General features: G+C 34.0%; 1 protein-coding gene across 28 annotated transcripts in view; it reads right to left on the reverse strand.

Moving 5' to 3' along the window:
• ZNF280D (zinc finger protein 280D) overlaps positions 1–12130 on the reverse strand; it is a 97655-nt gene that overhangs the window by 17628 nt on the left and 67897 nt on the right. For 10 of the 28 annotated variants that reach the window (XR_013395599.1, XR_013395602.1, XR_013395601.1 and 7 more), the window contains 2 exons: positions 11073–11135; positions 7048–7166 (listed from right to left, as the gene is read on the reverse strand). Coding sequence is in view for 23 of the 28 variants with exons in the window: in XM_028850960.2 (XP_028706793.2) it covers positions 7048–7166; positions 11073–11135 (182 nt within the window). In the remaining 5 variants the exon portion in view is untranslated. Of the gene's footprint in view, positions 1–5140; positions 6735–6859; positions 6897–7047; positions 7167–11072; positions 11136–12130 lie in introns of those variants that run through there. The other 18 variants (XR_013395598.1, XM_001092359.5, XM_015142308.3 and 15 more) reach the window with 5 other exon arrangements.

Below are 12130 nucleotides of genomic sequence, written 5' to 3' on the forward strand. Positions count from 1 at the left end.
CAGAAAGCATTCTTTGAGAGAAAAATAAATTCAATTTTGGACATACTGGAATTTTGGTGCTTATAGAACATTCATATGGAAATATTTACCACTCAGACCTGCCTCTTGTGTATCTCATCCTTATACACAATTCCAACCACAACTTCTATTTATTTGTTTATTTTTTGAGACAAGGTCTCACTCTGTTGCCCAAGCTGGAGTGCAGTGGTACGATCATGGCTCACTGTAACCTCCACATCCCAGGCTCCAGTGATCCTCTCATCTCCATCTCCTGAGTAACTGGGATTACAGTCACACCACAACACTTGGCTAATTTTTATACTTTCTTGTAGAGATGGGGTTTCACCATGTTGCCCAGGCTGGTCTCAAACTCTTGAGCACAAGTGATCCACCTGTCTTGGCCTCCCAAAGTGCTGGGATTACAGGTGTGAGCTACCACACCTGGCCACCAACCATCACTTCTCTTACAACTTCAAAATCAACATCCAGAGAATGACTCCTCCATTTTTAATACAATTTATTATTTTTCAAACAGTTGACAATTCAGTTCAGAAACATTACAGTGTATTAGAGTTAGACTTGAGTCCTAAGAGATTATATAATTCAACTGCCCCTATCTTGCAGATGAGAAAATCTGAGGCCTAAAAAAGCTAAAGTTATAAAGCCATTAAGCAATAGAATGAAGATTAAATTTGTGGGTTCTACTTCAAATTTCCATTGCACTGCCTCAAGCCCATTCCTCTCCTGTGAATCAGGCTTTCTTATGATCATGCCAAGAAAACCGAAAACCTTAACTGATCTCTCTGCCTCTGTATGTTTTCCACTCTCAAACGTGCTGAGTATCACTGCCAAATTAATCCTACTAAAAGACCAATTTATACCATTATTTGCTCAAATGTTATATTGCCCAAACATCATTAGGGCAGTATTTCGATGAAGTTTGAGCAACAGAACATAGGATTGGGACAGTAAACTGGTATGCTAGATTACTGTCCCAATCCTATGATTGTGTCAGTTGCTGCCTACCCTTCTGCAGAAAGAGGACCTTAACACTGAATCTTAGTCCTATGCAGTTTCTTGGCCAGTCACAAACAAGGCAGGATTTACACCTGAAACTACAAGCAGAAGCAGAGAAGTAATAGAGGATACTACTGAGTAGTTTAGTCTCTGAAGACAGCCTGACAGAATTTAAATTGAGGCACTCCACTTAACAGGTATGTGTGACCCTGGGCAAATTAATTAACATATCTGTATCTCAGATGTCTCATCCATAAAATCAGACAGTAACAGCTCATATCTCACAAATATGTGAGAATTAAATGAGTAAATAAATGCAAAAAACTTAGAAGAGTGTCTGCCACACTGTATGTGCTCAGGAAATGTTAGCTATTATTGTCATGGGCATGGGTAGAGTATCGAATCAATCTTCTTGCTCAGAATCTGCTTGAGAGTATACAACAAATTTAGTATACCATCTAAATATCTCTACTCCCATGTTTCCACCTCATCCTCAACCCAACAGACATAATTTTGATTGCTGGTCTACTCTCCTTAGGACTAATTCTATCTTTTCTCGTATGAAATGATCTACTAATCTTAGAACACCAGGGTATGATTTGGCCATCTAAAGCTATTATAACAAAGATAGAGCAGAAAAATCATTTTAGATAGATGGAAGAAAGAACTAGGTAAAGACAGAGAGACAAGAAATAAAAAAGACCAAAATAATCACGTGTAAAAATGTGAAGAAAAAAATAAGACCATCAATGTAGGCAGAAGATTTTAATGACAGTCTAGGACTCTGTTTTATTATTTTGGTTTGTTGGTAATATTGAATTATACCCTGGATATTTAATTTATAATCTATAAGCACCAACCCTCAGGAACCAGAGACTGAAAAAAATGGTAGTAACCTCAGAATCACTGGTACAGATTGGCACAGTTTGTCCTAAATGAAAGACTACACTAAAGTTTCATTTATTTTTCCATCTCATAGGGTCTCAAATTCTCCCTGCTTATCAGATATCAAAGGCAGAAGTCCAAACTGCCAGAAACCACCACATCTTGATGCACAGGTCCTACCTACTGATTTGCAATTACATACCAGGAAGTCTACTTTGAAAAGGAAGAACGATTTCACAGTTCCTAAACATCTGGTTTGAGGTATTAATGTCCATGGTAGGATAAGAGAATCTAGGGGCTACAATCCCAGTCCCATTTCAAAAGTTTAAAGGAAACAAGCCCAAAATGAACTCAATAGATCAGTTTGCTTTTAAAAAAAAATCTTGCTAAATAAATGAAATGAAGACTCCTGACAATTTTGAACACATAAGAACTACAGAGTTATAATTTAGGATTATGACCAGAGCCAATAATTCCTCCATGTAAGTTCAAAATTTCACAGGAAAATAATGGAATGAATCCTTATATATCTTCAGTGGTCACAGATTCAATGACAGTAAGTATCTCTTAACAGAAATAATATTTTAAAACATAACACTTATAGAAAAAGGCTGTCATTCTGTTCCTAAGAGTTTACTTACTGCTTACATTTATGAAAGATAATTAATGACTTATTGGTTTGAGAGTGGCAGAATAAAGTGATATTTCACCTTGAGAATAGGTCCAGATTCTCTCCTGATATAGCATTTCACAAAAAATCCCATAATGCAATATATTCATGATATTAATGGTTTAACTGATTACAAAATCAGTTGACTGTAGGCCCTGTAAAAAATGTGGATTCAGTGTCTACATTTCTAATTCCCTTATTCTGTAATTGCTTTGGTGCTATAAACCATGTTTTATTCATGTTTCCATTTCCAACACCTGACACAGAATCTTGCACACATAAAAAGTAGGATATCAATGTTCAGTGACAACGAATATATGGGAGAGTTATCTATATCATACTGTAAATGAGCCATGTAGTTGCTACTGGTGCTAAGTATAAAGTTCATTAAATTAGGGGGATTTAGTAAAGTAAAATACACATATTAACATCTGTAAAACACATTTTACATATTTCTAAGATCTTCAAAACAAAGATATTTTCAACCCCATTTCACAGAAAAAGAAACTGAAGTAACTTTACCTTAAATAAAGCTAGTGAGGCAGCTGGGTCCTTTAACTCTAATATTTTGGCGATCAATGTCTTTCCCATTGTACTTGCTTAGAACAAACATGGATGTCACTCAGAGAACTAAATCAGCTTTTAAAATCTCTTCAAATTGTGGCTTTTCGGATATTTGATTCAACAATAAAATAGGTAACCAGTTAAGTAGCCTAGTTTAGCAAGCTTGAGTTATTATGTATTTACCACAGATTCTTACACTCTCCAGATCTGTTAGAGGAAATTATCATTCTATTCTCAACTTTTTGTCAAGAAAAATAAACTTACAAAACTCAAACCTTTACTTCTATTTTGTTATAATTCATCCATCCAGGTAGATATGGGAGAAAACAGAGAAGGGGAAAAATGGAAGTAAGGGAGAAACAGAAAAGAACAATTTCATGACTGAGTTTGACTTTGCCTGTTTCATGTCTTCACTCAAATGTCATCTCTCAGTGAGGCCTCACTAAAATAAAAATGGTAGTCTTCCAACTCCTACCCCATACTCCTTTATCCCCCTTCTCTGATTCATATTTGTCCATAGTATTGATCACCATCTAACATATTATATGTTTTATTTACTTTTTATTGTCTTTCACAACTATAGTGTAAGTTCCATAAGAGCAGAGATTACAGTCTATATTTCTAGCACCTAGGACACTGCCGGGCACAAAGTAGATGCTCAATAAATATTTGCTGAATATATGACACCCAAAGAAGCAAAGTGTTTTGCCACAATGTGACAAAAATAGGGCAAGAATCTGAGCCTCTGTAGTTTAATAATTATTTTTCTAAGAATGGTGATGGACTCAAACTGAACCAATCACATATTTTATTCAACAGTAACCAAAAAGCACATATGCATGAAATGGCTATCTGACCAGATGAATAAACCAGAATAACATGATGATAAGGAGGGATTAGACTCAAGCTAAAACTCATTAGCACCAAACTGAAAATTCAACTAGTTGCTTACAATAAGCAAACTCTGTACTGACTGCCAAGTGATCTATTTGAACCAATTTTTTTAAAAAATGAATTTACTGGTGAGAGAACTTTAAGAGTTCATACTTTAAGAAAATGAGCTTGATATATACTATAAAAAATAAAATTTTATATAAGACCACAAAGCAGTACAGTCATTCCCTGGTGTTGGTAGGGGACTGGTTACAGAAACTGCCCTCACCCCATAGGTCCCCGTACCTCCCCAAACCTCCACCAGGAATAACAAAATCCTCAGATGCTCAGGTCACTTATACAATGTAAATGCTATGTAAACAGCTGTTAAACTGTATTGTTTTTATTTGTATTTTTTTATTGTTGTACTGTTATTTGTTATGGTTTTTCCCCCAAAATACTTTCAATCCATAGTTGGCTACATATGTAAACATAAAACCCAAGGATATGAAGGATTGACTGTACTCCTAAATTACTATATTAAGAATGTGGCTTATCCTATTTTCGACCTATGACCAAGGTAAGGTGAGTATCTGTAAATGAACTAATGTTAAAAATGGAAAAAGTTATTGTCTCTGGATAAACTTTTAAAAACTGGGTAGAGAGAGTAGATAACCAAAATTCCTAGAGACAAATAAGGAAAAAGAAAAAACTAGTATATCACTAAGTCCACTACTAAGAAACAAACCACTTGTGGAGATTTTGGAAAACCTTTCACTTAAAATATAAATTAGTTTGGAAATTCAGAACTATTAAACTCTTTTGATAATTGCAAGAAACACATCATATAATAAGTGGTCATCTAAACTGGCTTTAACTGGTCATCTAAACTGGCCTGCCTATCCTTATGGCTATTAAGATCACAAAAGGCACTTTACTAGTCTTTAAAATTTAAGAAATTAGTATAGTAACCTTTCCATTGTGCTGCAAGAAAAAAAATGCAAGGTATACTAAGGAGATATAGCACTGTCTGCAGCCAAGTAACAAGGCTTCCATATAACAATTAGAGCAATGTTCCTATTTATAAGATAAAATCTACACCCTTTATTGATCAGCAAATAATTCCTGAGGCACTTAAACAATATAATTTTTATTAAAAGAATAATAGTATCAAAAGTGTTCAGATCTATATTCAATGTAACTAAAATAAACACATGACAAATTTAAAATATATAAAGGAAAGAAATACATGCATTACTGGTTACCATAAGTATGTTTTTTAACATGTTACCTTTACCCAAAGGAGCTACATTAATGGCTAAGTAGATATTACATCCTAGACCCACAAATATGTAACTTTAAAACTGGCTCTTAACGTCTGCAAGTAGTACTGCCAATTCTTTACACCTAAGAACTCACAATTAAGGTAATATTAATAATAATCCCAATAGGACAGAGTATCTAATAATGTCTAATGGGCTGAGTAACAGCCAAATTTAAAATCTACAAATAGGCAGCTATACAAAATCTGTAGAGAATTCTAAGAAATCTCTTGGAGTTCTTAAAACAAACACTAAACAAATTTTAAATAATGTAATATAAAAATAGACATCATAAAATAGACATTGATAAATTTTGAGAACATAAAACCAAGCTATTAAAATTAAATTAATTTTTAAAAAATCAAAATGCAAGAATTGGTATTGTTAAACAAATTACAGAATAAATACTGGTTAATAGATTTTATATGTCAGTAAAAATAACTGCAATTTTGGAACATAATTGTGGAGACCTGTTGTTCCAAGGATATGAAAGTAGCCATGGTTTCCTAACAACTAGAGTTTTTATATTCCTTGGACTGCATTCATGCTACAGAAAGATTTAAAGGCAGCAGCCAAAATGACTAAACTTCAACTTGGATGCTGAAGCAGTGATATGATGGGCTTTTCTTGGTCATAATCGACTCATAAGCTTAAGATCATAAGCCAAAGCCCCCAGTGGGAAGTATGCTCAATTTGGTGGGCCTTAAAGCCATCTCTGGCCAAACAGCATCAGCCTTATGGGAGGCCAGCCATGTAGAAAGGGAGTCACCCCAAGATCTGATTTCTTGAGGCCACAACCTAAGAGCAGGTCCCACAGTCAAATTATTCACATTCCTTGGAAAGAGAGAACAGGCATCAGTTGTGTCCATCGAAGGGGGACACTGTCCAGGTATACCCTGGACATTTTTTGAAATCTCTGGGCTGCTTCTGCATCTGAAAAATAAGAAAAACAGCACAATGACAGACAACGAATGAGGAAAAAGACAATTATCTGGCCTAAAACTTAAGACGTATAAGAAATTAAGAAAGCAGACAAATAGACAAAAAGACAAACAGCCATATAATTTGGAATCTATTATTCTGAAGGCAAGTACAGCAGAGAAAAACAAAAATTATTGTAAGCAAAGAAAAGACCATAGCAACAAATGTTATTTTTAGACAGCGCAAACTGGAGAAAAAAATATGTTAAGATATGTCAACCTGACACAAAGATAAGGTGGAATAAGAATCTAATCCCCTTTGAAAGCTGAAAAGAGCTGAATAATGAGAGCTAGTGTCATGAACTTGGCTGCTCAACTGCCTTTGTGTAAGAAAACATCTCAGAACTTTGAACTTAGGAAATTCCAACTTGTCTTGCACCAGGTCACGAGCTCCATAGAGCAGGAACCTATTTCAACAAGCAGCTTTAAAAAAAAAAACAAAAACAAAATACTTTAATACTTTTCATTCGTATTAATGATACATTTAAAAAATGCAGTAGTGCTAAAATCCATCAAAGTAAAATGCACTGAATAAAAAATAAACTTACTCAGAAAGGTGCTCAGAAGTTGGGATACAAACAGAAACTGAAATTAGAAGAAAAGTTTTACATTTACAACAGCATATGAAATATGATGAGTGAGAATAACGATCTAGTAAAGAGACCATATTGTGGATGACCAAAAATACTGGAATAAAAATCAAAAATCTAAAGTAGCACGGTTACATATGACATACCTTTCTGCATTACAACTTGGCAAGTATGAGTTTTATGTTGACTTAAGTGTGTAGCCATATTATCTAAGCCAGAAACATCACTTAGGAAATCACAATTAAGGCACACTAGAGTAATGCCCCTAAAAAAAAAGAAAACAGCATTAAAAAAATATTTTTATTTTTTACGAAAATCCATATATTTTCGATGATTATTTTTCCATAATTTGCTTTTTGTGTCATACATAATTATAACTTCTCATTTTTATTATATAAATTTGATATAAACTGAAATTATTCTCTGGAAAATGACACAGCCATGTCCAAATTATGCTACCATTTATTTACAGGAAGTATTTATTTTATACTTTTACCTGTCATACCAATTGTTAAAAGTTAGGAGTCAGAAGACCTAGAGTCAGTCTTGGCTCCACAACCAACTTGTGTAACTTAGGCAAGTCACACTCTATTTGTTCTCCCATCATCTGCAAAGTGAAGATAGCATATTCATTCACTTGATATTTACTGGAGCTATTTTTATACATACTGTACTACTAGGTATTGTGAATATAATGGTGAACAAAAAAATAGTAATGTCTATGCTCAAATGGAGCTTACTTAGAAGCTGGTGTTTTATTTAGTTGGAGATAAAATCAGAAGAAAAACGGGAAGGCTTTAAAAACAGATCATGTTATAGCCACCATTAACTGTACATTATGTGTCAAGAGTTTTCCCATGTATTATTTCATCTGATTCTCGCTATAACCATCAAGGTTGGTATTATTCTTATTTAACACTGAACTAGCTAAAGTAGTTAATAAAATACTAAAGTCTGCAAACTTGAGTTCCTCATCATCTCAGCACTGTGAACTAGGGAGTCTCGCTCTGTCACCCAGGCTGGAGTGCAGTGGTGTGATCTCAGCTCACTGCAACCTCCACCTCCTGGGTTCAAGCGATTCACCTGCCTCAGCCCCCTGAGTAGCTGGGACCATAGGTGCATGCTACCACACCCGGCTAATTTTAGTATTTTTAGTAGAGACAGGGTTTCACCATGTTGGTCAGGCTGGTCTCGAACTTCTGACCTTGTAATCAGCCCTCCTCGGCCTCCCAAAGTGCTGGGATTACAGGCATGAGCCACCACGCCTGGCCTGAGTGCTGTAGTTCTTAAATGAAATGTGTAATTATTATAAATTTTTAAAGAAGTTAGGAAACAAGTCCCTAGTTATCAATACTTTATTTTTGGGTACAGGAATAGCTTTTGTCCTCACTGGATCTAACTGTTTAGCATTTGCTATTTGAAGTATTTGAATATACTTGACATAAAGTACATTAAGATTCTAATTTAAAATGCATTTAGACTTGTGTGATTTTTAGCTGAAAGGTGTTTTAAAATATTAAGCCTGTAAAATACTTCAGAGAACTTAGCCACTATATATTTAATTTCTTATAAGAGTTAAGCACTTGGGAGTTTGTTACACCAAGCATTTGAAGTGCTATTTAAAAGAAAATCAATTATGTTAAATGTATAAATGATGTTAAGTTGCCTAAGTAATTTAAATTATAAAACAGAACTCTTGAAAAAAATTTAGTCTATTGAACTAGAATGCCCCCGTGCCTCTTCTACCAGTAGAAACAATACCCATCCTTTAAAGCCAAGTAGGCCTAATACCTATCCAGATCACTACAAGAACTGTAATCTTTTTCCTCTCTGAAATAACTCTCATTGCACTTATTAAAATTCATAGTTATTTATGTTCAGACCTTAACTCCCACCCAATAAACTCTACTGCACATTCCCTGAAGGTTGATTCCAGCACTGCTTTATCACTGTTACCTTTACAGGACCTGCTACTTTATGTGCAAGATAGATACATAAAAAATAGTTACAGTATGAATAGTCCATTTCAATAAGAGTAATTACATTAATTAGTATCATATAGAATTATAAATATGCTAAGCTCCATTCACAGAAATTGAACAGTTTTCAATTTGAGACTACCCAAATTAAGTGAAAAAACATCCCAGATCTTTAAAATCACATAGTCCCCATTGAGAAACTAAACACACAACTGAGCTTGACAACAATGAGGTAAAAATTTAATTAAACTCTCATTCTTAGCATGCAATAATACCATATTCACTCTTGTAACTGTTTTTAGTAAAGGTAACATCTAATGTACCTTAATTATTTCCCCAGATTCAGTAAATATTTTAAAAGTAGTACTAATATATTTTAAAAATTGAATGAAATGTTCTCTCCCTGTGAGCTACTAGTCTAACATCACAGATGGGACCTATTTTCCACATACATCATTTTTCATATATACATTAATTTATTCAAGAAATATTTACTAAGTGCCTACTATGTGCCAGGCATAGACAAAAAAACCAAACCACACACAATGTAGTGAGAGAACAGAGGCAATAAGTAAGTAAAATAAAAGTATGTTAGATGATCTAGAGAAAAGTAAAACATAAAAAGGAGATAGGGAATGCTGAGATAAAGCAAAGGGAAGAGGATACAGTTTTAAATTTTGTAGTCAAGGAAAGACTCACTCAATCAATGTAGAGGCCTAAAGGAGACAAAAGAGCTAACCATACAATATCTGGAGAAAAGCAAACTAGGCATAGGAAATAATAAATGCAAAGGTCCTGAGACATACCATCCCCTCTTCTACATTTTCCACTAATCCAAAGCATCAAAATAAGTATTGGCTAAACTTATCTCTACAGATCAGCTTGGTGGAACAAAGACACTGACATTTCAAGGAGCAATGGCAACATAAAATGAACAAACAAAGTCCAAGAAATCACAAGAATATGAAACAATAGTGCTCAGTGGATTCTAAGTGTGTAGTATAACCAAAGATAACTATTAATGCCTTTAGAAAATTTTATCAACAGTTCTTTCTGTATAGTAATAAAATTGTATAATTCTCTTTATTTTCAAAAGAAAATATAAGAATTATAAAAATCATATACTGATTTCAAGAATTCCAGTGGTTAAAGGAAATTTACTTCAAAACTAAAAAAGTGTTCATTCCTTTACTAGATAGCTTAGCTATCTTTTAAATATTCAAATATTGTTGCAAAGTCTTATTTTTGTTCTCATTTTACAATGTAAAAGCATCAAGGTTTCCTCTGGACACCACCTTTCCACTGAAATAAATTCAGCAAGAGAACAATGGCTCATCACACTTCTGGTCTAAGAATACAATGAACACCACTCTCTAATGTCCAGTAGCAATCAATTATATTTTCAAATTAGGCACCTAACATCAGGTTTAAAAAAAAGTTATAGCAAACCACAATGAGATACCACTTTATACCCATTAGGGTAACTATAATCAAAAGGAGATAATAAAAAGTGTTGGCAAAGATGTGGAGAAACTGGAACCCTCAAACACTGCTGGTGGGAATGTAAAACAGTGGAGCTACTTTGGAAAACAGTCTGGTAGTTCCTCAAAGGCTCAGCATGGAGTTATCAATAATCCAGCAATTCCAATTGTAAGTATATACTAAAGAGAAATAAAAATACATGTCCATACAAAAACATGCACACAAATGTTCACAGTAGTATTATTCATAAGGCCTCAAAATGAAGGCAATCTAAATCAATAAACTATGATATATCTTTACAATGGAATATTATGCAGCAATTTTTAACAACGAAATACTGATACATGCTACAACACAGATGAATCTTGAAAACATTATGCTAAATGAAAGAAGCCAGTCACAGAGGACCATATCATGTATCATTTTTTATATGAAATGCCCAGAATGGGCAAATATTACACAGACAGAAAGTAGACTAGTTGTTGTTTAGGGATGGGGAGAGCCAGAGAGTAATGGGAATGACCACTAATAGGTACTGGGTTTTAGTACTAAAACTAACGGGTGATTGCTGCAGAACTCTGTGAATATACTAAAACCTATAAACATGTAAATTGTATGGTATGCTAATTCTACCTCAAAAAAGCTGTTGTGTTAAAAAAATTTAAGTCATTACAATTTTTCAATAGAGTAAAAAAAGATCAACTAGTTACCTGAGATTTTCTGAATGCTTCTTAAAAATACAAAATCTTTTGCTTGGACGGTTACTATGAAAGCTGGAGAAACAAAAGAGATTGTAAGAATTTTATTATACAGTAAGTCTTAATTTATATTTCAAGTCCATACTTAAGTTTCTAGTTTTTAATAAAAGATTATAATGTAAGTAATAAAATGGAAGCCCGTTACTTCCATTTAATTCAATATTTTACCTTATATTCCATCTTACCTATTATATTCTAATGACACTATTTTCCTAGGCATATTCTTAGATGGTTAGCACTGTACCTTACCATCATATTAAAAAAGGAAATACTGAGAATTAAAAAAATGTGAAGAGCATCAAACTAAATATGTAAAGAGCATCAAATTAAATATTTTGATTTACTAAGAGTTGAAAACAATTCTAAATTTTTGTTAATAACACGTGTGCTATAATATGAACAGTTATCAATAATAATTCTTTTTTATTACTCTCCAATCTTAACATGTTTGTGTAGGGGGAGGGAAGTAGGATCCAAATGATCTGGGAAGTAAACAGAACTTGAGCTAAATGCCACTGTTTACCATCTGTAAATTCAAACATTTACAGTGTTCCTTGTAATTACTAGTAGACTTTTTTTCTTCTTCTTTTGAGAGATGGATCTCACTATGTTGCCCAGCTGGAATCAAACTCCTGGGCTCAAGTGATCCTTCTGCATCAGTCTCCTCCGTAGCCAAAACTACAGAGGCAGGCTACAGAGGCAGTGTATCTCTATGTATTAAGTACATAGAGCTTAATACTATCCACAGTTTCAGGCATTCACTGGGGGTCTTGTAATATATACCCCAGCGGATAAGGGGGACTACTGTATTTCAAAATGTAGTCTTCCCAGTGTGGCGATTCCTCAAGGATCTAGAACTAGAAATACTATTTGAGCCAGCCATCCTATTACTGAGTATATACCCAAAGGACTATAAATCATGCTGCTATAAAGACACATGCACACGTATGTTTACTGCGGCACTATTCACAATAACAAAGACTTGGAACCAACCCAAATGTCCATCCATG

The sequence above is a fragment of the Macaca mulatta genome, chromosome 7, assembly GCF_049350105.2.
Source record: "Macaca mulatta isolate MMU2019108-1 chromosome 7, T2T-MMU8v2.0, whole genome shotgun sequence".
NCBI lineage: Eukaryota > Metazoa > Chordata > Mammalia > Primates > Cercopithecidae > Macaca > Macaca mulatta.